At 39.1% G+C, this 27,810-nt stretch overlaps 2 protein-coding genes across 7 annotated transcripts; one reads left to right on the top strand and one right to left on the bottom strand.

The window, feature by feature from the left end:
* Nucleotides 1-96: 96 nt before the first annotated feature.
* On the bottom strand, nt 97-2,418 carry gpr185a (G protein-coupled receptor 185 a). The gene is made up of 2 exons (XM_079848023.1): nt 2,215-2,418; nt 97-1,473 (listed from the first exon to the last, which is right to left on the bottom strand). Exon 2 carries the CDS (start codon nt 1,448-1,450, stop codon nt 464-466), a length of 987 nt encoding a protein of 328 aa, XP_079704149.1. The 5' UTR covers nt 1,451-1,473; nt 2,215-2,418; the 3' UTR covers nt 97-463.
* Nucleotides 2,419-10,311: 7,893 nt separating this feature from the next.
* Nucleotides 10,312-25,621, top strand: LOC307144617 (NHS-like protein 2). Of its 6 annotated transcripts, none has more exons than XM_079847143.1 (5): nt 10,312-10,406; nt 14,715-14,892; nt 17,841-19,622; nt 21,554-21,695; nt 23,626-25,621. In XM_079847143.1, the coding sequence occupies exons 3-5, from the start codon at nt 17,918-17,920 to the stop codon at nt 23,891-23,893; spliced, it is 2,115 nt and encodes a 704-aa protein (XP_079703269.1). In that variant the 5' UTR covers nt 10,312-10,406; nt 14,715-14,892; nt 17,841-17,917; the 3' UTR covers nt 23,894-25,621. The 6 variants fall into 6 exon arrangements, with proteins under 6 accessions (XP_079703269.1, XP_079703270.1, XP_079703272.1 ...); XM_079847144.1 differs by lacking the exon at nt 10,312-10,406 and adding an exon at nt 12,989-13,063; XM_079847146.1 differs by lacking the exon at nt 10,312-10,406 and adding an exon at nt 14,034-14,183 and having other exon boundaries at nt 21,557-21,695.
* The last annotated feature ends 2,189 nt before the right edge of the window (nt 25,622-27,810 follow it).

The following is a 27,810-nucleotide window of genomic DNA, read 5'->3' as shown; positions in this document are numbered from 1 at the left end:
GGCCCAGATCCGGCCCACATCTGGCACATGTGGATTCAGCGTGTGTGGGCCGGATCTGGGCCGAATCTATGTTGCTGTCTGGGTCCAGTATCGTGACGACACTAATTTCTGTAACTAAAGTTTTTCTAATTTTCTCTGGGAACACAAAATTCTTGCAAGCGAACTTTCTTGTGGGAATAAAAAAGCATTGAAATAAAATTTTCCTCCCATCTCATTTTGTTTTCACCCTCATCATGTCACTTCATAAGCTCCATAGCTAAGCTACTGTTGATGTTATACAAAAATGATTCTATTTACTGAAGTGATTAATTATAGTCACATGTCATTACCGTACGTGTAACATGAAGTGCTACTAAAATTTCCCAAATAATGAACATTTCCTCACTCCACTGGATTACAAAATGTGGATATTATGTGCTTTAATGATGTGCCATTACCGCGACTGTGCTTTAGTCTGAAGACGCTACACATCGCTGGGTGTCCGTGGTCGCATGGTGAATCTGTAAGGCATGCATCCACAACACGCAATCCTCAAAGACCTGAGTATTTCAGGGTTCCTGAAGGCATATATCATGGGGTTGATGATGGAGTGGCAGATGGCTGGAAGAGCCGTGGCGTAAGTGTAGATCACAGGGGATCGAGTGTCCGCCACCAGCGAGTACATGGCGAGAGGGATCCAGCAGAAAGCAAAGGTTCCCAATATGGTGGTCAGGGTGGAGACGCCTTTGGTGGTGGAAGACGAGTGCGACGCAGTCATGAATTGCCGCTGAACTGCGATTTGCTGAGCGTGCCGGAACGCGATCTTGCAGATCTGAAGGTACAACTGCAGAATCAGAGCGAATATCAGGAGGAAGGACACGGCGAGGGCCGCGGCGTTGCTTTTGTTAACCGGTCGACAGATGCTACACGTGCTTTCGTCGTCCAGACAGTTCCAGCCCAGGACCGGGAGCGATCCCAGCAAAGTGCTGACGACCCACAGCAGGACGAGCGTGACGTAGGTGAACGTCAGCGTGCTCTCGGTGTGGTACGACAGCGCGTTGTACAGCGACAGGTAGCGGTCCACGGTGATCGCCAGGATGTTGAGCACTGAGGCCGAGAAGGCCGTGATGAGGAGCCCGGCGGACAGCAGCGTGACGAATCCCGAATCAATTATGTAAGTCACGATGAAATTGAGGATGAGGCTCAGGCCGGCCAGGAGGTCTGCAAACGCCAGACTCCCGATGAGGATGAACATGGGAGCTCGTAAAGTGGGCGTGTAGGAGATCAGAGCGATCACGACCGCGTTCTCGCACGACATGAGCGTTCCCGTCACGCACAGGAGAACGTCCCACGGGTTGAGGATCACGGGGACCGGAACCGGCTCCAGCTCCCAGGACGGGACGGGCGACGTGTTTCTTCCCTCCGGTACATCCCAGTTGAAGAGAGAAGTGTTCAGGAGCAGGTTACTCATCGCTACAGCAGGAGGGCGGATCACTGAAAATGAGACAAGCGCATTTTTATTTATCCGTAATAATTTAACCAGGGGAATCACTTTGAGATGCTGCTCTCTCTTCTTCCAGAGAGACCCGGTCGAGACGGCAGCACATAAGGTTTCACACAAAATGACAATACCACAATATACGCATTCAAAAATTAAATAAATAATAGCTAATCAAAAAAACAATTGCAAGTGTCCTTACACATAAGATCAGATCTCAAATCTGCGGGAAACGCTTGGCAACACTGTTACTGAAACCAGTATGTGATGGTTTTAATGTTTAATGCTTGATGGTTTGGAAACCATTAGAACTTCTGTGTTTTTCCAGCAGGGAGCATTGACCTGATTTGAGATGAATAATGCCATCATTGTCTTCTCTAGAGCTGCTTCATAGCTGAAATTGAATTTGATTCATCATTGATCATGATTATTTATCTGTTTTATTAATGTGAAACTGCTTTAAAGCAATCTTGACTTACCTTGACTAAATAAAAAATGCAAAAATAACCAAAGATACACCAGACTACACAACTGATCTGTCACAGATCTGTTCAGAAGAGGCAGAGAATGAGCTATTTTTAGCCCTCTGCATGTCAGATAAGAGGCTGTACTTAACTGAGACATTTCTACCACTTCTGAGCTAATAATCAAGCTGAAGTGAAAATATCATCATGCACTCACTGTTGTAAAACACAGACTCATTGTGAAATATGCCACTAACAAAGACTGGTACCGACCACTGAGCGCGCGCGTGTCTCCATCCCTCTTCCATCCAGTGAAGATGAAGATGAAGAATAGATGAGGCTCGGGAAAGCGTCCCGTGCCAAGCGCATCTTTCGGGGACTGAGAGAGAATCCGTCGGCTTTCTTCTGTTGTCGTTGTTGCTGTTATTATTTATTTATCGTTTATCCTCGGTTTGTTACCTGGGCAGCGCTCAGCCTCGGCTTGTCATTCTGATCAGAAGCGTTGGCAGTTCACAGACGAGCGCCTGCTTGTTCGCATCTGATTGGTCGCTGAGATGACTCGCGCTGCTGACGTCAATGGCTTGTGTATCAGCAGAACAGACGTTTCTTTCTCATTCATAACACACACCTAAACTGCGAACGCGACGCGACGCGGATAGAATCCTGACGCGACGCGACGAAACGCGCGCGCGCTCCGGTTATCCCGGTTGCGCGCCATTCATCGAGTAGGTAGAGAATTCATTTTGAAATGCAGTCCAAAACTTCAGTGTAAGAAAGTAGAATTGAAGTGGAATCAAATTGAACTGTTGTGGGTTTAAATCGGCTAAGTTTTAACATTCACACCATATAGGCTTACACAATCGCTTATTACAATAAACATCAGATGATGAGTTTTCTGTTTGAATATAATTTAAAATGTACTTTATTCCTGTGATCAAAGCTGATTTTTTTTCATCATTACTCCAGTCTTCAGTGTCACATGATGATCCTTCATAAAATCATAGGAAAATACAGATTTTGTGCTCAAATATTATTGGTGCTCAATAATTAATAATGGTTCTTATTTTCTATTTTATTTTATCAATGTTAAAAAACATTTTTGCATTCTTAATATTTTTGTGGAAACCATGATACATTTTTGTCTGGATTCTAAAAGAACAGCATTTATTTGAAATATAAATATTTTGCAACAATATAAATGTCTTTCCTGTCTCTTTTGATCAATTCAATACGTCCTTGCTGTATTATTTATATGTATGTATATATATATATATATATATATATATATATATATGTATATACACTGCTCAAAAAAATAAAGGGAACACTTAAACAACACAATGTAACTCCAAGTCAATCGCACTTCTGTGAAATCAAACTGTCCACTTAGGAAGCAACACTGATTGACAATCAATTTCACATGCTGTTGTGCAAATGGAATAGACAATAGGTGGAAATTATAGGCAATTAGCAAGACACCCCCAATAAAGGAGTGGTTCTGCAGGTGGTGACCACAGACCACTTCTCAGTTCCTATGCTTTCTGGCTGATGTTTTGGTCACTTTTGAATGCTGGCGGTGCTTTCACTCTAGTGGTAGCATGAGACGGAGTCTACAACCCACACAAGTGGCTCAGGTAGTGCAGCTCATCCAGAATGGCACATCAATGCGAGCTGTGGCAAGAAGGTTTGCTGTGTTTGTCAGCGTAGTGTCCAGAGCATGGAGGCGCTACCAGGAGACAGGCCAGTACATCAGGAGACGTGGAGGAGGCCGTAGGAGGGCAACAACCCAGCAGCAGGACCGCTACCTCCGCCTTTGTGCAAGGAGGAGCAGGAGGAGCACTGCCAGAGCCCTGCAAAATGACCTCCAGCAGGCCACAAATGTGCATGTGTCTGCTCAAACGGTCAGAAACAGACTCCATGAGGGTGGTATGAGGGCCCGACGTCCACAGGTAGGGGGTTGTGCTTACAGCCCAACACCGTGCAGGACGCTTGGCATTTGCCATAGAACACCAAGATTGGCAAATTCGCCACTGGCGCCCTGTGCTCTTCACAGATGAAAGCAGGTTCACACTGAGCACATGTGACAGACGTGACAGAGTCTGGAGATGCCGTGGAGAACGTTCTGCTGCCTGCAACATCTGTGAAGAGCACAGGGCGCCAGTGGCGAATTTGCCAATCTTGGTGTTCTATGGCAAATGCCAAGCGTCCTGCACGGTGTTGGGCTGTAAGCACAACCCCCACCTGTGGACGTCTTCACAGATGAAAGCAGGTCCACTTACCCCAAACCTTTGAATGGCAGTGTTTCATGGTTTCCACAAAAATAAACAAAACAAAAAAATAGCAGCATAACTGTTTTTAACATTGCTAATAGTAATAAATGTTTCTTGATCATCAGATCATCATATTAGAGTGATTTCTGAAGGATCATGTGACACTGAAGACTGGAGTAATGATGCTGAAAACTCAGCTTTGATCACAGGAATAAATTACACTGTTATTTTAAACTGTAACAATATTTCACAATATTACTGTTTTTACTGTATTTTTATCAAATAAATGCAGCCTTGGTGAGCATAAGAGAGTTCTTTCAGAAACATTACAAAATTTCCAAATATACTGATACTGTATATATGCGTGTATTCTTTAAATCGAGATTACCATACAGACAAATCAAAACTAAGACAAATCCAGTAACACATATTCAGAAGAGACATCCATACAACAACTATGAAGTTTCCCCAATTTATGTGAATAACCTCAAAAAACATTTTGCTTGGCAACTAAAAACCCCAGCAATGAATAACAGATGTTTGGTCTGTAGGGTCCATGCGCTGGTGCTGACCGTGGTGCTGATGCAGTTCCTGGGGTCTACGCCAGAGGGCAGCACTCACACATTCAACTACAACGAGGCTCTCTGGTGATGGAGAATCTGCAAACGTGACCCTAGTTGCTTTTTTCTGAGACGCCACAATCAACATAAAAAGATATGAGTTTAATTCCCAGAGAAAGCATGAATATGAACATGCATTTGCTTCAGGTAAATGTGTCCACCAAATGCATGTGTAACACACTTTATCTACATTGTCAGTTATGTCATACCTTATGGAAATGAAATATTGAAATTTCAGCTTCGCCTTTTCCAGCATTTTTTGATGTATCAGATGAATATTTTTAGTATAAACTTTTTTTGGATAGGTTTCACATATCCCAAATATTGGGAGCAGAATTAATCTAGCTAAATATATCCCACAATTCAACATGTTAAATAAAAACACATTTGAGTTTTTTTCATGATCTATTCTATTTGATCTGTCTATTTTTTTGCTTTCATTTGAGCATTTACCAATATCTTATTTCAAATTCATAACTGTTTGCAGATGTATCTTTCACAATAGTGAAGCAACAGCTGAGATTCATCTTTGAAAGGTGTTGTAGCAAATTAGCTCAAAATAAATATTAATAATGAATCATAACTTGTAATAATTAATTATGAATATTTGGATCAGTTAAATAGAATTAATTTAATGTAGTAAAATTTATTTTACTATCAACCAACCTGTTCGTCCCATGAACACTCAGTGTTAATTGTTTATTAATTCTAAGAAATGTTCATTTCCGGGGGAGAGAAACGTCTTTCTTACTGTACAGTCCTACTAAGAGCCCGTAGTCAAAATCTAAATCGTAAAATAATCTTTGTTGCAAGCAGAGAATCAGAATAAAATACATATTGTGCAAAAGTTTTATTAACTAAATCACAAACATAACTAATCTAAACACACAACATACATACAATCACACATGGGTAGAATGGTAAGTGACAGAATGAAACCGGAAGCAGGAACTATGGAAAAGATCCATTTAATATGAAAAGAACCATCAGCTTATTATTTTCAGAGCACCTCGTTAAATGTATACATGCATGGCCTTGGCAGTGAAAGCATTTCGTGAAGTTCCTGAAGAAGGATTTTGATGGTCCCATGAGTCTCAATTGATTTCTTCTGCGTTGAATGAAGAAATTGTGCCAAACTCCTGATGTTGTCCTTGATTCTGCTGAGGCTGAGAGAGTCCTCTCTCTCCTGGATGAGCACATGGCCGGTTGTGGGTCGAGGCCTGATGCCCTGTGGCCTGGTGCCATGCAGGACAGCAACCTGAACGAACCGAGAAGGCCAAGAGAGAGAAGGGCTTGTGTAGAGGCAATTTAAAGCCTGAGAAAGGTCCCACCCCTTTGGGTTGGCTCGACCAATAAGAAAGGTGGAATTTCCAAGCGGGAAATTCCTCTGTTGGGAGGATTTATGACTCTAGCCGCGTTTCCATTACCCTTCAAATTGCGCAAATTGCGAATTGAAAATACGCCCAATGGAAACACGTCAATTTCGCAAAAACTCCCATTTATCGCAAAAAAGATTTTACGCTCACATGAGGAGGTTTTTCAGGCAATTCGAAAAAGAAATATTTCGCAAAACTGCAATGGAAACAGTTTTTGCGCATTTACAGGTCACCTGACGTAGACGACGCGGTGTGTTTGGACAGAAGGCGAGACAGAGTTCTTTATTAAATTCATATAAGACAAAATAATTACAGGAATAATGGATTCTAAACCTCAAATAAATGCCACAATCAAGACCTCGAAGCAAATCTGAGGGAGAAACACCCAGAAACTCCTCAGGCTCACAAGTATAATAAGGGTCGTTCCTTACCATTAATGCTTGGAAAACACACATACATCTCCTTCTATTAATAATAATGGCTAGTGCAGTGGCTCTGGTATAGACCTTCTGTAGCCCCGCCCCTTTTCAGCGCTGCGCTCGTTGTCTTTTGACTTCCGGTCTGTATTTTCACAGCGATCTTGCATATTTATGAATGAACGGCTCGTTTTAAAATCTTCCCGGTCGACTGACATTTGTTAAGACATCTGCTTTAAACATTACAATCCTCATGATAACTTTCGTTAACTTTACATTAAGTAAATCCACGTCAAAAGCTAATTACTCCTGGACAGCAATGCCATAGAAATATACAGAGCGACCGCAATCACGGAAGTTCAAAGACAATATTCTAAAGATGGCGGCGCCGTTGCCATGGTTTTTGGAATGATTTTACTTATCGCGAGAGGAAAACATGTAGTTTTAGGTTAATGGATAATGGAACATCGGTTAATGGAAACGCCGTCATTTCGCAATAGTTTTTTGTCCACATTTAGAAAAAAAATCGCAAAAGTTTTGCGCAAATCTGTAATGGAAACGCGCTTACTGTCTCCAGTGTGATTAGACATGAGCCTTGCCGTATATGTGTCCATACTCAGATGTAACAAACACACACTGCATTCTATAAGAAGGCGATGTACACTTAAATGAGGATTAATTAGATAGAAGACACAATATAGGTGGGGTTACATTAACTAGTAGTTCTCTCATAAAGCATGCATGAAATAAATACAAATGCAAGAGACAGTACAAGACAAAATTATCACACACAATGTCCTTGGATGCATGTTCATTTATAGATCAGTTTGTCTATAAATTAATGACTATAGATCCGAGAGTGAGTTTTAAAGATTATTTGTTAAATATAACAAATCCTTGTGTCTGATTTGTCTCAATCAATCGTTACAGTGTCACATCATCTTACAAGATTTTGTTTCTTATAAGCATTACCTAATGATGCACAGACATCAATAGGCCTACTACAAAACAACAATGGTGACACTCAAAGAAAATGAAAAGAAGATGATAAACTCTGAATATTACAAAATAAACCAACAAAACAAACCAAGTGAACCAAAAACAAGATCAGCAGCACAGATAAAAACCAACAAGAATCTAAAAAAAACACTCTACAGCATAATCTATTCATGCCGCATTGCATGCTGGGTACCTTCATAGTACATGCATTGTAGAAATACAGTATGATATTGTTTGTTAACAGTATTTTTTTTGTGCTAAACTCACAGTAAAACCAAGCTTTTTTACAGTAAAATTGTAAAAACTTGTCTAAAATTGTCAGTAAAGTTCTATAGATTTTAGAGTATATTTCTGAGAGTGCAAAAGAGAAGTCTTACTGTGGAAGTAATGCAATTATTAACCTGGAATATACTAATTTCACACTAAAATTTTAACAGTGTAAAGATAGAAGCTCAGAGACATTTACAATCTGTTGATGCACTGGATATTGATATTTTGTTATTTATTATTTTTAAACAGTATAGATGATGACTTTGTGGTAATGCAACTGTTTCATATATTCATGAACATGAATCTGTATGTCAGGCCATAAATTCACAAAAACGTTTGCATGAGCGCTTGCTCTGGTGTTGCCACCCTTCGTAATCCTCATGCCACCCTATAAATAATTTTCTAGATCTGCCCCAGAAAACAGGAAGTGTGTTATGATTTCTGCATACATTGACTGATTTTGATGAAATGTCAGCTGTATGTCTATTGTGAGTCAAAGTCATGTTTTCTTCATGTCTTAAAATAGCTTGAATGTAGCACCCTTGCCTAATTTAGTATACGTGGTTCTATGAATATGCAAATGAGCCCCGCCTCCACTCACTCACTCAGCTCAGAGATCCACTGGTTGACGATCACACGCCGATTTCAAAGAGTGTTTTTGAGACTGTCTTTGGTTCACTGCAGTATTAAGGAGAAAAAACTCAGCAATGGTGTCGACTTATGAATTTACACATGGTTTGTCTTAAAGCAGATTAAAAACACCACATAGACATATAAACTACATTAAAACATGATTTTCACCACAGGGTGAATTTAATTGTTTATTTCAATGTTTTTTATTCATCAAAATGTCTTCAATTAGCAAAAATAATTCAAGGATTATACAGTCAAAGATAAATAAACTCATTTCGAATTAATAAGTAATAATAGCAAACACCCAAGGAGAAGTGGGCGTTGTTGGGTGTTGTCCTTATTTCACACTGTGTGGTTTCAATCCTCTCAGGTGCTTTCTTGACATTCGCATTGACCTCAACCCAATGTTTAAGCAATCTAGAAACCCGTTTCCCGTCACTCTCCGCTTGAGCAAATGTGCTTCCTCTATTTGAAGGGAGTGTCTCGTGCTTCAGTTGTGGGTTTGGTGACAGTTATAAGAACAATAATAAGAGGGTGGACTGTGAAGCACTGAACTGCTGCAAGAACACATGCAAAACACTGACAACACTGGAGGAATTTAGCTTGCACTTTATTTCAGTAGTCCACTTTAGACATTATATATGTCTGTTAGTAGACTGGAAGGGTTAGGGTTAATAAGTTGACATGTAGTTGCAAAGTTACTAATACTGTAGTTAGTAGATCATAAAAATAAAATATTACCAGAATTTATTTACTGTGAATTCAAGCATTATCATACACTGAAAAAAATGCTAACATCTAAAGTAACTGGCTTTATTCAAGTTAAAAATATTAAAACATCACTAAACCAACCTATATACATTAATTTATACCAACAAAATAATTTCATGGGTTAAATCAGGTCGAAATATATCTTTAAGGCGAGGCCGTGTGTCTTGAACATTGGGGGACCAACCTTTCTTTATTTGTTCTCTTTTGGTTATTGGGTTATTGGTCTTTTTAATTAAATTAATTAAATAATTAAAAGATTAAAGGTGATTTAAGGGAATAAAGAATAATAAAAAACTAAAAAGTTCCAGGTTTATTGTAGGCTAGTTGTTTTTATAACTAACTGTTTTATTTAAAAATGTTCACATTCACTCTTATTCATATCTAAAATGTTCAAAACGCAAAATGTTTCTCGTCTAATCACACTCGTTACATGAAGCATGTAAATAATAGCACATTTCCAATTCAAAACGATGACATTTCGTTAAAAAGTTGAGTAGTTTGCATCACTGGATAAACATTTCTGGCGTAAAAGTGATCAGATCTCGAGCTGTGGTTAGAAGAAGAGTTTCTAGTTTGCATGACACGTGGACTCAATAAATCCTGATCTTGAGCAAATTAATCAAGCTGACATTCAGTTCAATCTATATCTTTTATTCAGAATACATGCAAATGTCATTTACGTCTTTTAGTTCGTCAAGAGATTTAAAGCGTAGTTGTTGAAGAGTGCGCATGCGTGAACGAGCTCTAGTGTGTAAGAGCGAGCCTATGATTGAATCTGGAAATAAAGCGAAATAACTGAGAAAGATGAGAAATAGTCCTCAGATCATGTCTGTAATTCATAGCAAATATTAATTCGATCTCAAACAGATTTATTTGAAGAAGTTATTACTCCACCACGTGCGTGACGTCATTAACCATAATCAACGTGGTTGAACGACCAATTTGCGTCAATAGGGTTTCGGGAAACAGTCGAGACTAGCTAGTGGATTTCTGCAACGATGTGTCGTACTGTGATAGTGAAGCAGTGAGTTACAGCAGTGTACGGGAAACACACCAGTTTGTGTCGAGCGTCCTGTGTGGAGATTCAGTGTCTGCGTGTAACCACTGGAGGCAAGTTCATTTATCCACACATGATCAAGATACAAAACAAGACTTGACTAAGTATAACATTGACTTGACTTGACTTGACTTGACACTCACCACACAGTGGATACACAAACAATATAGACAAAGAGGCATGGCAAACACGAGGGCTTAAATACACACATGGACATGGACTAATCACTAAACAAGACACCTGTGAACATGATTATTAGACAATTAACCAATGATGACAACATGACACAAAAGACTAGGGAATCACATGATAAGACAAGAAACATGACTGACATGAAACATGAACGCAAAACAAACCTAGGCATTACACTGTGTCTTCCACGGGTGACGGGACTTTGCTTATGATGAAGTGCTGCCACTTCCAGTCAGGCATCTGGAGAGACGCCTTTATAAAGCACACACTGACCAGAGCCATAGAGAGAAATTTCTCTCATTTCTCTCTATGGCTCTGACACTGACCAATGCCGGCATCGTCTCGTCTTACACTGAAAAATTATACTTTTGGACTAACTTAAAAAAAACACAAAAAAAAAACACTCAAACACTCGTGTCACAATATATCGTAATGCAAAAATGCAACAAAATGTATTGTGTATAATTCACCCAAAATAAAAATTACTGTGTGAGAAAAAAAATCACGTTTTTAGAGTTTTAGTATCAGACATTAATCTACTAGCCTATATATAATGTTGAATATAATGTATAATAATGCAATGGGGGAATATGCGTGTGTCCTGATAATGCCAAATGTCTGATGTTACCAGTAAAAAGTGTCCTACATTATATTAAATATATCTAGTCAGTGACAGAGATCAAGCATATTCATCTACAATAATTCAGTATTTTCAGCTTCAGAATCATGAATATTGTTATTCTGGTTATCAAAAATATTAGTTTTCATACCATGTAGCTTTTTTTTTTAGCAATGCAAGGTCATGGGTTCGATTCCCAGTGAATGTATGAACTGATTAAAAAAGTATAATCTTACAATGCTTTGGATAAAAGCATCTGCCATATGCATAAATATAAGTAAAAAGATTATTTCTTATAAAGACCATATATTTAATATATTTTGTTACTTATAGGTAAATATAAATTTTTTTGGGCTTTTTACAACTTCACCATAAACAAAAGTTGTCACAGCTTGTGTTGTTTGAACACACATGAACACGAAGATGAAGTCTTTAATAAATCCACAAGGAAAATCCATATAAAGAGAGTAGTGTAACACATCCATACATTAGCTATACAATAAAAGTAGAATTTTCACTTAAGATAAAACTAAAAACATTTTGTTAGTAAACTTAGTTTACTTACTATAAATAAAAACAAAAAATTGTTTAATAATTCACAATAAGACCAATATAAAAATACACTTTAAATAAATGACATGGTCGTTTTACTTTTTCCAGTATAGGGTGAAATTAAATCCGAACAGCGTTTGTGCGCCGTTAACCCATGATGCTCACATGATGGTCCAAAATGACAGATTTTTTTTATTATTATTATTATTTCAGTTAAATTAATGTACTATATTTTACTTCGATAATGTTTTTTATTTAAGATTTTGTACATTTTTAGGGGGTTTTATGGTACCAAATTGTATTTATAAAATAGTTATGATCCATTTATGACCTGTTAATCACTTTTGATCATTCCAACTTAAACTGTAGTAAATCTTGAATGCTTTGGAGCAACAGACTGAAGTTTGGGGTCTTTTTACAGAAGGCAGATTAATGCTGAACAGAAAAAAAAGTTTAAAAAAATTTAACTTTTAAAAAAAAGTTACTATTTTTTAGGGCTGTCAAACGATTAATCGCGATTAATCGCATCCAAAATAAAAGTTTGTTTTTACATAATATATGTGTGTGTACGGTGTATAATTATTTTCTATATATAAATACACACACATGCATGTATATATTTAAGAAATATTTGCATGTATATACTGTGTATATATATTTATATTATATATAATTTATATTATATATAAATATTTTACATATAAATAACAAATTTTTCTTAAATATATATGCATGTGTGTGTATTTATATATAGAAAATAATTATACTCCATACACACACATATATTATGTAAACACAAACTTTTATTTTGGATGCGATTAATCGTGATTAATCGTTTGACAGCCCTACTATTTTTATGTTATGTAAAAAGCATAAAAATACTATTTTAAATTTTTATATGAAATAAAATTTTACGTTTTACTTGTAAATACATAAAATACGTTTTGCTCTACAACTGAGACAAAAGCCATAAGTCTAAACCATAGACTGTAAAGGTCTAAACAAGTTGTGTGTTCGGCTGCAGTACCAAACGCTTCCACTGGAGGAAATTCGTTTCCCATTCATTTTCAATGCGCTCATTTTTGACGCAAGGAGCAAACATGTGACTTTTTTTCAGGACCATTTAACCTTCTCGAGTCATGTCCATGATTCTTTGTGTTCACAATCACATAGCAAGTGGCAAAACCTTCGTTTCGTACTATTCTGATGAAGTAAAAAAAAAAAAAGAAAAAAGGGCCTCCAAGTCCATTAGCTTCAAGGGAGTAATTTGATCTTTTATGGTCATGTGACCCAGGGTGACGAATCCCACTGGATTCATTTTAAACCTAGATGGCGGGAGAGTTCGAGGTAACGTATAAACAGAATAATTCAAGTTGTTTTGTTTTGATTACACACATTTATGTCATACATTTCATATGAAGTTTACATTTCATGTGTAAGAAACGAATTTATATTGCGTCCAAACAAGAGACAGCAAGTTTTAAACCTCTGGTAGCCTACTGTCGGTCATTTTTAAGCGGAAAATTTTACGTTTTGTAAAATTATGGAAAAAAATTTGGAACATTTATTACATCATTGTGGTACAAAACTTGTTAACGGTTTTGGTACTTGCTGTGTAAAACTTAAAAATAGTACTTTTGTGCGTTTTTCCATTATCATAAACTTTTTTTATTTTAACTTTTTTTAACATAAACCCCCTAAAAATACACAATATTAAATAAAAAAAACATTATTGAACTAAAATATAGTACATTTATTTCATTAAAAAAAAAAAACATTATAATAATAATTATGGTCTTTTTGGAAAAATATATCTTTTTTTAAAAAAATTTATAAAGCATATTTTAAAAACTTCATTATAAAATGCAAATTTATTTGCAACAATTATATGAACAGCATATGAACACTGCGTTGTCATTGTAACATCCCAGGTGAGGATAATGAGTAAATTACGGTGTCTTTCCCTCATTACGGCTTCATTATGACACACAAGTGCCCTCAACTAACCTTGCATTTCAATCGAATAACTTACATGAATGCTGTAAGATTATACATCCATGTTCACATCAAGTCTGCATGTGAATTGTTTGCTTGAATCTCTTTGAATGATTATATAAATCAAGCCATCTATGATTACAGTGGCCATATCTGACCCAAAACATCCCGGTCTAACCTCCAAATCAGGCATTGCTTCACTGAACACCAGTTTTTACGTTTTTACGATCAAATGCACTTGTTATGCAACAGAGTTGTGTAATACGGACTGATTATATATTTCACACCTCTTCAAACATGCACTCACACCACCTCTGTTGCTGAAATGTGGAGAATGCAGAACAATGGCAGTGTTTCGCAGTCTTCCTGAAACGGGGGGAACAAACTTCAGATCTGCAGAGATGTGCGAGTGTTCTTCACTCCTCGCTGCAACGAGGACATCTGTTTCATCCAGTGATCCCAACAGCTTTTGGTCTTAATGCTACATAACATTATTCGGTTACACGTTATGTTAAGGTGTCATTGTTACGGTGTAATTATACATGTAAGCACTGAGTAATATAATTAACAACATGTACTTAGTATAGGATTAGGGTTTGGTTAAGGGTTGGTTGCATGTAATTATGCACAATTTACTGTTATTACTATGGTAAGTGCATGTAACATATGTAACAAGGACACTTAATATCAATTATGAAAGCGCCGTTTCTAGGTGTTGTTGTCAATGCATCTGATTATTAGAGTAATTGCTAATGCATATGCATAGCTGCTATTTTATGTCAATCTTCTGGATTCATAATACAGATTACAGTGAGTTGCAATGGATGCTAGTGTATATTTCACTGCGTGACTGTCCTCAGCTGAGCATCGATGTGGATCCTGGTGTTTCTGACGGGCAGCACAGTGAATTTTCCAGTGTCTCTGAGGATTTGGTGTTTATATAATATCTCTCTCTCTCTCTCTCTCTCTCTCTCTCTCTCTCTCTCTCTCTCTCTCTACGCAGCATTCAACGAACTTGAACTCGGAGAGGAAGCAAGCAGCCCACTTCCTATCGTCATGGCAACAGCATGTGAATGCGTTGAGCCAGAGAGAGAGAGAGAGAGAGGGAGAGAGAGAGAGAGAGAGAGAGTGGGAACAGCATCCGAAGGCACGGCTGGCTCAGTCTCCAGAGCGAATGACAGGTAAGACGGAGAACATGTTTTGAGACGGTTGGGTTTGATCGTCCTCAGGTCTCTGGGAAATGTCCTTTACTGCATTTAAAGGTTGGTCGATTTCATGCCTTTGCGTATGACGCTCGTCCTCTGCGGCAATACTGTGTGTTTTGGGCGAAGTGACCTCTGACTTTGGCCGTGCAATGACAGTAACAGCCTCTAAATTCATGGTTTTTCATTAGCATTTTTATTTTGCGTATGTATTTCAACATGGCAACTTGTGTCATGCACATCTGGATGGGTATAAACATACATTTTTCTGGTTGTAAGTAGCAACGTCACAATGCACATGCAACAGCATGTGAGTAGCAAGATGTGTGTGTTCTTCAATGTTTGATTTGAAGGATCCTTGTGGTAATAGTACGTTGATGTGGACCAGTGGAGGTCAGTGATGCTGCTTGTTATCCGCACAGAGCGACAGGTTGTCTAAGGTTTGAGATCCCAGCCATTGAAAAGCAGGTTTTAACATTTGCTATCATCTAGTATTTAGTTGGCCTGACGCTCGGGACGCTCTACAGGTCTCTATCAGGCTTCGTTTGTACATTCAGTCCATCTTCTCTGTGTTCTTCATCATTTTTCCTCTTATGGCATTTGATTATACACATACTGTATCCGAGACATTTTATATTTTTACTATAATTATATGGTTTGAAATGTAATTAGCATTGGGCTTGACTCGGTTATATAATGGACGCATTCAGTATTTGGGTTTGGCTGTCTGAGACACTTTGAATAAATTACATGAATAATTTGACTTTTTTTTGTTACAATTTCTGAATAAATCATGAGTCATTCCCGTGAAAGCAGAGTGCAGATATTCTGGGCGATCTTTCTGTTTTTGTTATTTACCCAGCAATGACGTGTAACATGACATCATCACTTAAATAATATTATATTAACCCCTTAACTGTCACCCCCCCCCCCCCCCCCCACACACACACACACACACACACACACACACAGTTTTTAGTACCGTACTAAACATTTTTTATCTTATACACATTATGTATTTTAGAAAACTTTTTTTTTTATCTAAAAATGCTATAAAATCTATGGAAGCTTGCCATGGAATAAAACATTTTTAAAAGATAATTGCGCCTTTTTAGCGCGCATTTCTGACTTTTTCTTGCATTTCTGTCTTTTTTCTCTCTCACAATTGCGATCTTGCAATTCTGACTTGATATAAAATCGTAATTGCCTCCGAATTGGACTTTATAACTCGCAATTGCAACTTTAAATCACGCAATTCTGACTTTATAACATGCAATTGCGAGTTTATATCACACAATTCTAAGAAAAAAGTCAGAATTGTGAGATAAAGTCGCAATTACCTTTTTCATTTTTTTCTCAGTGGCGGAAACAAGCTTCCATAAAAGCTGTACGTCTAAAGTTGCGTTCCAAATTTGAACTTGATATCACAAAAATGTGATTTTGTTTAGGCGCTGTACCAAAAATAGCCACCGGTGTCACTCACATTCTATTGAATTTTTTATATTTTTTTGCGTTCTCCTTTCACAAAGTAGGCTAATACATTTCTATCACAATATCACTTCTATCACAAAACAATCACCAAACATGGAACCTTGAGTCTCAGGCCTTTCCGACGATATGTTTTTCCAAGATTAGAAAGAAGATTTGATTATAAAAAAGTGCAGTAAATTTTGTAAATATGAAACGTGACACCACCCGCTAGAGAGGGAGGAGCCTGATAAAAGGAATTTATGTTCTGTTTCCATGGTAACGTAGTGTCCGATTTCAAAGTGCTTTTAACGGGATGAATACTGAGGGTGTAAGCTTTCGAATGATCCCTAATGTATGATAATTGCGTGAAAAAGGCAGTTAAGGGGTTAATAATGAAGACATTTATCTCGGCCCTTGGGCTGCACATGGGAGATATAAGGACAATAATTCAGAAGATCACTCTGATGGCTGTAAATGCCTGTTTTATTGCCAAAACTGACAAAGGCACAGATTTTTCAGAAAAGATAACCACAAAGGCCAGACTGTTTCTGATGACTTTAGTCAAGCCTTGTAACCCTCACCTGAGCATTAACCGTCCTTACCGAGAATGCAATGTTGGATAAAATGACGTGGTGAATTCCTACAGAATGCATAAAAGAAAAAATCAACCTTTTCATATTGCGTGGCGCTCTGTTGTCCTTCGCCACTCGTGATTGCTTCTGAGAGCAATAATATTAATGTGTAAATGCAGTTGAGATTTCTCTGGAGTCTCTATATGGATGAACAGGTAACCGTTGCCATGGCAAACACCCACTCATGTGCCAAACAAAGACCGAGATGGGCAGATTCTCCCTTCCACACTTTATAGTCCGCTTTGTTTAAAGCATTTGGACAGTGATGTCGCCCAGTGATATTTTTAGTGGGAAAGATTATTTTATTGGTAACACTTCATAATAAGGTTTCATTAGTAACATTAGTTAGCATGAACTAATAATGAACTGCACTTATACAGCATTTTGAATGTTAATTTCAACATTTACTAATACTTTATTAAAATCTTCTTAACATTAGTTAATGCACTAACATGAACAAACAATGAACAGCTTTATTTTTATTAACTAACATTAACAAAGATTAACAAATACAGTAACAAATGTATTGCTCATGGTTAGCTCATGTTAGTTAATACATTAACTAATGTTTAATAAATGTTCAAACCATCTTATGAAGGTGAGGATTACCCATGGCCATTGGTTGCTTTATCTATGACCATTGAGCCATATCTTTTTTTTTACATGCCGTGATTCAGTAATATGAATAGTGCTGGCATTTCCATTTGTCTGATATACAAATACATTAACTAATGTTAACTAATGAACCTTATTTTAAAGTGTTACCATTTTATTTCATAACATCACAGCCCTGCAATGAATTATTCTTTCTGTCGCCCCATTCAGGTTCCCCATTTTCAAGAATAGCTTGAAGGAGCCAATGGAAAATCTCTGCGACAGAAAGTGCTGAACTGAAATCCGAGATGGAAAACACAACCCTGCTTTGTTCTGCCCAGGGCTGGTGCGGCCCAAACGTTTCCACCTTTTCATCCGAGTGGGATGATAGCGTGAACTCCTTTCTGATGGCACCTGACGTGATCAAACCGCCTCCACAGTTCCAGGATCCAGAGGATCCGAGCCAGGCATCGCCGGCAAACTCACGACGAGATAAAGACGGTGTGAGGAGAGAGCGTAGGAGTAGACCAACCAGTAACATAGAGCTCCACAGACGCTCCGTGTCACTTTCCACTTCTGTCAATCCCAACCCAGGCGTGGCGAGACGCCGATGCGAAAGCTACGCGCTCTCATATCCCAGCAGCAGCTCGGAGGACAGCGACAGCAACTCCACAAGAAGAGGAGATCGACTTCCCGATGCCGTACCTCGATCTAGATCCCGAAGCATCGTGCTCAAGAAGCCCAAAAGAAAACCAGCTCCACCTGTACGAACCGTGTCCCTCCAAAGGCTCGCGGCGGAGCATAAAACACAGGGACTTCACCTTAGAAAAGACTCCCAAAGCATCAAGACACTCCCGGATCTCATTCCAACCTCGAAGCAAGACGTCGGCAAGTGCAAGAAACCAACGGAAGCGCCTTGCAAGATGCCGTTGAAGACCCCAGTCTCCGGTCACAGAGCATTAAACGAGCTTCGATCCAGCGAACCGTGCAAGTCCTCCGTGGCGACTCCAATAAATGAATGTATTGCTGATGTAAACACTTCCCCGTCGTCGTCACACTCTTCCCAGCCCTCAATCTCTTCGCCTTCAAAACGCAACTCTCCATCGAGTGGCTACGCCAGCCAGTGTGAAACACCGACTCAGTCGGTCCTGTCCTGTAGGATGCGCCATAAGCCTTCCAGCGTTCTTCCAGGCCAGAGAACGAGACACCGTAACGCAAGGCTTTCTCTTCAGCTTCCTGAATTTCAACAACACACTCCGGATCCAGAGCCTTCAGTTCAGCCCAAAGTGAATCGGCGTTACTCGGACAGCACTGAAGCCACCAGACCCAAGCAACGGATGAGTAACAGCATGATGATAATGCCAGTGGTGACCCAGGAGGATCTGAACAGTGTGCGTTTACGCTCAGTCAGCAGCACTGATCTCGAGAACACACCGGAAACTACATCTGACACTATCGAGGAGGAGACTGGGAACAATCTAAGCCCTACAAACAACCAAAAAGCCAAACCACCAGTGGCTCCGAAGCCACAGAGAAATAAATGGCCACCCAATGCTGTGGTTCAGCCACGTTTCGGAGCGACTTCTGATGCAGCAACGGCCGGCAAGAGATCAGAAGACATTTACGCAATGATTAACAAAACAAAACCTACAGTGACTGTACCTACACAAAGCACTGAACAAGCAAATCATCTTTTTTTGGAAGGGTTGCCACAACCCCCATGCGCTTTTGAGCCAAAGAATCCAAACGTGGTCCCCTTCAACACAACCACCAATTGTAACCAACTTCATAAGAAGAGAAGAGCCCCACCACCTCCTCTGACAAAGACTCCAGCTGTGGACAATTCGCTAGATTCTCTGAAGAGCCCAGACGAAGCCCAGTCGCCATCGAACCTCTGCAAGTCTCCAATGTCTCCAAAGTCTCCGACCTCTGCAAGTCAATACCATGTTACTTTATATGGCGTCATTCCTACTTACCCTTTGGTCACTGAGCAACAGCAGCCAAGTGCACCCGGTAAGAGAAATATAACACCGTGTCCTAACCAGACGCGCCGCGACACGTGATAAAAGGTATCTTTTCCATGTTCATCAGAGTTTTTGCGCGATGATTGTATTTTAGAAACGGTTTCTATTTCTGCGACGTCACGGCTGGAACAACAACAGAAAGTATGATAATCTCAGGTACTGTTTATGTGCTTTATTTAAAGGGGTCATGACATGAGAAACCAAATTTGCCTTGATCTTTTGGTCTATAAGAGGTCTTTGTAGCATTAAAACTTCCTGCCAGTTTCATAGCTTAAGACGTCCTCCCCATTATAAACAAAGCATTTATTTAATCAAGCTCTAATTACAGCTCGTTGGGGATCCATGGTGAGAAGTGACGTCACGGTACGAGGAGACGTACCAGTCGTTTGCATGTTATGGAAGGCCAAAAGGGCCAAAACGTGTGAAACTGTCGTGTTAACACGTATTTACACGCAATTTACGTGTTAACGCGTTCATCCCAATTCATGCTGGCACATTGGAAACTATCTTGCACAAGCACAAAGAACAAACAAATCCTGTAAATTGCAGGATTAAATCTAAAATAAAATTTGAACAATGCCTTTAAAAATGGACAATTAACATAAATAAAGAGCATACATTATTATTTTATTATTTTTTGAAAATTTTGAGAATCACTCTGATTAGAAATTTGTCTTGGGATCAAAATAAAGCCACATGCATCACATAAATCATAAAAATCATAACACCACACAACATTTAAAACAATACATATCCTAACACAATAAAAAGCAAGCAACTGTAAACACAATTACATGCATCAGAACAGGGGAGGGGGGTTAATAGACCGCTTACTGATATTTAGTTTTTCCTCAATCAAACTTCTTCAAATTAATAGTTGCTCTCAAAACAATTAACACAACACACTAAAAACACGCTTCTGTTGATGAAACAGTTCAGTATTCACTGCACAATGAAGCACTGCAGTGTATTAACGCCACGCAGACGTGCTGTTCCTGGCTGTGGACAAACTACATGTTTGAAGACGCTGCCGAGCGATCCAGACGTCAGGGGAAAATGGATGCAGTTTATTAATTTAAGTGTGTGTTCTCTACATTTCAAGGATGACTGTTTTGAGAACAAATCTCAGTATGATGCTGGCTTTGCCAGAAAACTTTTGCTTAAAGATCAGGCCGTGCCGACTATTCTGGGCCCAACAATGACGCCGCAAACTGTAAGTAATGTATTTCATCTTAAAACTACTTTTAGCCAATGATGTTAGCCGTCATAACAGTGGGCGTTAACACTGAACTCTTAAAGGGGAAACACCCCCAAAACAGACTGTTTGAATCAGAGGATGAGAAACAGGGTGGGAAAAGGTCATAAATCACTAAAATGTAAAAGTTTTTTGACCAAAAAACTATAGTAATACTATCATTGCACCTAAGGGAACATAATAAAACAAAAACATAAACCATGTCATGACCCCTTTAATGTTCAAAGCGTCTGTGTGAGTTTGAATATCATTTTGTGTGTATTTTATATCAGATCTTCAAAATAAATAATAGTGAATGTTCAAACTGTCAACTCATTGTTAAGAGACAAGTGTATTCTATGACAACTATTGTTTCAGTAACTCAGGACGTATTTTTAATAATGTTAAAATGGTGTAATATTCATGAATTTGATTATGTACTTACTGTATCCATTTCGTTGCGAGTGCCGGGAGCTTGCCGAGAGAGGCCGTCCACTCACGCTCTTCTGATTGGCTGTGATTTTTATCGCGTCGCGTCTGGTGTGGACAGACAAATTATTTGTCACTGGAATCTTATCGCATCGATTCTGGTTAGGACATGGTGTAATGGACTGAATTTTATCTTTCGGTTAGTGAAACTGCCATGTTCTGTACCATAATCAATAGTTGCTGTCTCATCTTGTCAGCAGATCATCCACCATACGATGTAGAGAAGAGGGAGCGAATGCCCGACCTTGGACCTTTACAGTTAGTAGGAGAGGAAGATGATGTATTTCTTTACAAGTCCAAATCTCAAACAACGGAGGATCTATTCACCATAATTCACAGGTAGGGTTGGGTATCGTTTAAATTTGGACAATTGCGATTCTGATTATCGATTCCGATTCTTATCGATTCCTAATTTCAATTCCAATAAGGTAAAAAAAAAAAGTTTTATTGCAAAACATGTAATTTTAGTTGAATAATATGAACAGACATCACCAGGCTAAAGAACACTTACACAAGGAACGCTTGCCTGTGGTTTAAAAATACCATGGCAAAAACAACTAGCCAAACTGATATAAATTTCAAGAATTATTACAGTAAAGTCAAGTAAACACCCAGTAACAATAATGAACAAATAAACAAATTAGCAATCGCACAAATAAATGCAACTGAACAAAGATATAATTGAAATAAACAGTGTTTTAAGATTGTCCGGTACAGAAACTGTAATCAAATGTAAAATAACACTGCAGTTTATGAATAAAATATACATTACAAATATAGTTACAAAAGTTATTCAGTCAAGAACAGCGTTTGTCTTTTGTTGTTTGATTAGTGTTATTATAGCAGGAATATTAGGCTGCTGTCCCTTTAAGAGCTGCGCGGGTCCAATACACTGATACACGTGCGTTAACGTTCACTTACGACATAACCGACTGTGTTTACGAGGATATTTTGACATATTTTTGTGTGTATTTGTCCGTTCAAGTGCAAAAAGACTCGGAAGAGAACTCAGTTCAGTATTGCGCAGTATAGCGGATGAGGACAGAACGTGTTTTTGCATTTAAAAACGAAAGACGCAGGTCAGTGGAAAGAAAAAAAGCACAAGGTCTAGAGATGCATTTTTTAAAAAGCTGAACTTATTGTAACTTGAGCGCTGCATTTTTAGGGCCCTATCATACACCCGGATAGTTTTTTTTTGCTAGTTTCAGCCCGACGCAGTTATCATTTTCACGTCCTGCGCCACGTTGTTTAAATAGCAAATGCATTTGCGCCCGTCTGTGCGCCCATGAGCTGCAGGTCTGAGAACGAGGTGCGTTGCTATTTTGAGGAACTGAAATAGACTGCGCCACTGACCAACTGAAACCTGGTCTAAAGTCAATGGTGCAGTATTTTTTTGTTATTTAAAGGGCGTATTAGTAATAAGCGCCTTTAGGAGGGTCCACAACGCACATACACTCTGCTTATTACACACAGGGACACACAGCAGCACACAAACATGCCAAATATTAAAAATTAAACGGATTACAATGTAAAAGATTAATATTGTGTACATAAAGAATCCTTTTCTTCGCTAGAGAAGCGTTCAGTTTGTAATGTAAATAGCAAATCCACCATGGTGCGAGCGCAACTGGCTTTTAAAGGGAATGGGAGATGAGGCTCTGATTAGTTTATTGCACGTTACGCCCAAAACACACCCATTACTCATTAAGAGAATAGAGACAAAACACACTCATTACTCATTAAGAGAATAGGGACGACCCTTTTAGACCATGCACCGGGAGCACCGACCATTTTCCCATCATTAAACTAGCAAAAGTGGATTCAGACCCGCCCTAAGTGAACTTGCGCAGTGCGCTTTTAGACCATGAGCTTAGATCGTTAAAAGAGGGCCCTTAGACTGTGTGTCATGTGCGAGATGCTGCAAAAGCCACGAGACGTGAGCGTAACGGTTAAAGACATCCGTCCAGTGCGAGTTTACATTGAAAAATAATGGACGCGTTCTGATGCGGCTTTCTGTGCGCACGTCGTTTTAGATGTGTGAGCAGCACAGAAACAGTATACGTGATAAAGTTATATTAAAATGCACACAAAGGAATCGATAAGAGGAATCTAAATTTTAATTCCTGACCCTAAGTATCCGATTCCCAACCCTACTCACAGGTTAATGAGTGCTGCTACAAAATACTCTAGTTCCCAGTACAGCTCCAGTCTTGTTTTGACGTTGGCTTAAGCAATCCGCTCTCTTTTATATCGTTTTCCCATTTTGCAGGTCTAAAAGAAAGCTCCTGGGTCGTAAAGACTCCTTTGAAAATAAACAAGGTGACCCTGGCGCTCAGACACTCGGCAGCGGAGCGTCCAAGATCAGCTCTCAAAATGACAACTTCATGGCTTTTCTGAGGAGGACGAGAAGTGCCAAGGCTGGTTGCAGTGAACGAATCTCAGCTACAGAGCTCCTCAGAAGCTCCAAGCCCTCTGTTACCATTGCAGAAAACATCAAACATTGCAAAAATAGCTATGTACAGTCACACGGCCCATAAAGTCTATTTTTTCGCCCCTATGTTTTACATCCACACCAGTTTTTTCACCACAATGCCATGTCAAAGTTTCCGAAACAATATCAAAGTATAAAAAACACGAGCTCGTAAATATGCTTTTGGATCCGAAGCAGAACATTAAGACATTCAAGTCATATCTTCCTGAAACATGTATTGGTTTTTCATTGTATTGAATGATAACACAATAGTGTGTAAATTCAAATATATCTTTATGTGTTAATGTAAATATAAATGTTTTAAGAGTTGAGATGCTATCTATGAGATATAATATTGCAGTTCTTGTCATAAAAGTTACTGAATATAAAGACATAAATAATTTGTTGTGTTTGGGCTTCCTGCCTTCCATAACGAAGCAGATTATATCAATGACTGTTTTAAAATGTTCTGCTGTAGATTTGCACATGTTCAGTATATTAAATTGCTTTTCAGAAGTAAACCATGCATATTTTTGTGTTTCTTAGAACATTCTCTATTCACTTTTTGGATGCATTTAAATTGTGCTTAAAATGTTAACATATAATTTAAGCTTATGTCTCAAACAGGAGTGTCTATCATGTCTCTCTTCATTTCAAAGAACCATTAGACATATTGGATGTGTGAGGGAGAGCTGTCATAATAAGGAATTAATATAATCTTCAGGTTGCGTAGACATAAATCTGCACACACACACACACACACACTACAGTCTGACTTTGTTGAGAGATGAGGGCTTGTTTCAGCACTTCATTTTTTTCCTTCATTTGTAAAAATAAATAAATAAAAACAAGAACCTACTCTTGTAGCATCTTATATCGAATACTGCAAGAAAATGTGTCTTTTCTGCATTATGGGGAGGCAATGCAGTTTATACATTTCTCAACTTTCTCCACAACTTTGGTAAGTTTACCAAAAGAAAGATAATATATAGCATCAATGCATTTGATATTGCATTATAAAGTTAAAAGCAATCAATTCAATCTTAACTCAAAATGATTTTGTTGAACTTGTATTTGTTTGACAACCCATGCTGAAAAAAGGGGTCAGCCCTATGTTCCCACATTTCTAAGAATTTATTTTTTACTGAAAATTTTGAAAATTAGGCCCTATGTTCCCACAGCCCTATGTTCCCACAGCCCTATGTTCCCACAACCGTATGTTCCCACAGCCCTATGTTCCCACAGTCCTATGTTCTCTCATTTAACTATGTCCTCTATGAAGGGTAGGTTTTAGTGCTTGTGCTGGTACAGGGATAGCCCAATTACGTCCCAGACAAGTCTCCCTCCTGTGAGGGGTAGGTTTAGGTATGTTAGGGTTAGGGCTGTGGGAACATAGACATGCTCCCGAAAAAAAGATGGTGTTTTCATGAAGATGACGCAAAATGCTGTGCTTATCCTCAATATAAATAACAAGACGGAGATGTGATGTACAATTGAATGTACAACTAAGACTACACACTCTCTAGAGAAGCAATACAGAATGATCTTTGTAACAACACTTTACAATATCTTTGTAACAACACTTTACAATAAGGTTCCATTCATAAACATGAACTAACAATGAAAAATTCTTCTATGCATTTCTTAATTTTATTTGCAGGGTAATATTTCAGTCCCCCAGACTTTTTAAAGTAATAAAATAAAATGTTAACGTGCGCCTATTATGGTTTGAATATTCCCTTTCATGCAGTGTGTAATATAGCTGTTTGTAAATGTCAACGTCCTGCAAAGTTGTCAAGTCAAAAGTGAAAAAAGAAAAGAAAGAATCGATTCTGAACCGCCTTTACGAGTCATTTGTATCCCTAAAAGAAAAGATGTTTGCATAATGCCCGCCTATGTTGTATGTTTTCTGCCCGCGAACAATTGATACTCCTTCAAACATGTATTTTAGTTCAACAAGGAATGAGGATTATAAAAAATAAAAAAATGAAATACAAAAAACGTGGGATATAAGCATTCATAAAACGTTTGCTCTAGAAAGATGGGTCAGTACTCAGTTTATTTGGACCAGCTTGCTCCTCAGAATCACAACCTGTAAGTATGACTAATTATTGATGTATATATTTTCTACCGGGTGTTCAAAATACATAGCTTTGTGTTTTATATTGCTACCAGCTAACTGGCTAATTCAAGTTATTACTGTCTTACTGAAAGATTTGTTTAACAAACGTTTGTTACATCACTCATTCACCTTAGTGCTCGGCTAATGTGCGTTATCCGTGCACCGCAATAAATTAGAAATATACACATGGGTTTGTTGATGGACATCCTCCTCCTGTTAATACTGATGGTGAGGAGTTACAGTTGCTACATTTCATAATGTCCCTCAAACTGAGTAGCGTATCACTGAGAAACGTCCTGCTTAAGTCTTCCTTGCGATGAAGGTTCGGGTTGAATAACTAGTTCTTCCAATGTTTCATCATCGGACTCGCACTCGCATTGATATGGTAAAATGTACAATCACTGAGTACTGAGGAAGCCTCTGGAGCTGAAGTTCAGTTATGAAATGGCCATTTAGCTTCTGACAGGCGCTGTAAGCCAATCACAACAGACTGGGCTGTCTGACCAATCAGAGCAGAGTAAACCAATCACAACAGACTGGGCCGTCTGACCAATCAGAGCAGAGTAGACCAATCACAACAGACTGGGCCGTCTGACCAATCAGAGCAGAGTAAACCAATCACAACAGACTGGGCCGTCTGACCAATCAGAGCAGAGTAAACCAATCACAACAGACTGGGTCATCTGACCAATCAGAGCAGAGTAGACCAATCACAACAGACTGGGCCATCTGACCAATCAGAGCAGAGCAGACCAATCACAACAGACTGGGTCATCTGACCAATCAGAGCAGAGTAGACCAATCACAACAGACTGGGTCATCTGATCAATCAGAGCAGAGTAGACCAATCACAACAGACTGGGTCGTCTGACCAATCAGAGCAGAGTAGACCAATCACAACAGACTGGGCCGTCTGACCAATCAGAGCAGAGTAGACCAATCACAACAGACTGGGCCATCTGACCAATCAGAGCAGAGTAGACCAATCACAACAGACTGGGTAATCTGACCAATCAGAGCAGAGTAGACCAATCACAACAGACTGGGCCATCTGACCAATCAGAGCAGAGTAAACCAATCACAACAGACTGGGTCATCTGACCAATCAGAGCTGAGTAGACCAATCACAAAAGACTGGGCCATCTGACCAATCAGAGCAGAGCAGACCAATCACAACAGACTGGGTCATCTGACCAATTAGAGCAGAGTAGACCAATCACAACAGACTGGGCCGTCTGACCAATCAGAGCAGAGCAGACCAATCACAACAGACTGGGCCGTCTGACCAATCAGAGCAGAGCAGACCAATCACAACAGACTGGGCCGTCTGACCAATCAGAGCAGAGCAGACCAATCACAACAGACTGGGCCGTCTGACCAATCAGAGCAGAGCAGACCAATCACAACAGACTGGGCCATCTGACCAATCAGAGCAGAGCAGACCAATCACAACAGACTGGGCCGTCTAACCAATCAGAGCAGAGTAGACCAATCACAACAGACTGGGTCATCTGACCAATCAGAGCAGAGTAGACCAATCACAACAGACTGGGCCGTCTAACCAATCAGAGCAGAGTAGACCAATCACAACAGACTGGGCCGTCTGACCAATCAGAGCAGAGTAGACCAATCACAACAGACTGGGTCGTCTGACCAATCAGAGCAGAGTAGACCAATCACAACAGACTGGGCCATCTGACCAATCAGAGCAGAGTAGACCAATCACAACAGACTGGGTCATCTGACCAATCAGAGCAGAGTAGACCAATCACAACAGACTGGGCCATCTGACCAATCAGAGTAGACCAATCACAACAGACTGGGCCGTCTGACCAATCAGAGCAGAGTAGACCAATCACAAC

The sequence above is a fragment of the Squalius cephalus genome (genome assembly GCF_949319135.1).
Source record: "Squalius cephalus genome assembly, chromosome: 17".
Taxonomy (NCBI): domain Eukaryota; kingdom Metazoa; phylum Chordata; class Actinopteri; order Cypriniformes; family Leuciscidae; genus Squalius; species Squalius cephalus.
The sequence above is the reverse complement of the archived record's forward strand: the minus strand, read 5'-3'. Positions and strand labels throughout refer to the sequence as shown.

What these genes read in the sequence shown, in the direction of transcription:
- gpr185a (XM_079848023.1), bottom strand. Translation starts at nt 1,450, where the DNA reads ATGAGTAACCTGCTCCTGAACACTTCTCTCTTCAACTGGGATGTACCG.
- LOC307144617 (XM_079847143.1), top strand. Translation starts at nt 17,918, where the DNA reads ATGGAAAACACAACCCTGCTTTGTTCTGCCCAGGGCTGGTGCGGCCCA. An exon ending in ACAGCAGCCAAGTGCACCCG is followed by an intron (nt 19,623 to 21,553) that starts GTAAGAGAAATA and finishes TCATCTTGTCAG; the next exon opens with CAGATCATCCACCATACGAT. An exon ending in CTATTCACCATAATTCACAG is followed by an intron (nt 21,696 to 23,625) that starts GTAGGGTTGGGT and finishes CCCATTTTGCAG; the next exon opens with GTCTAAAAGAAAGCTCCTGG.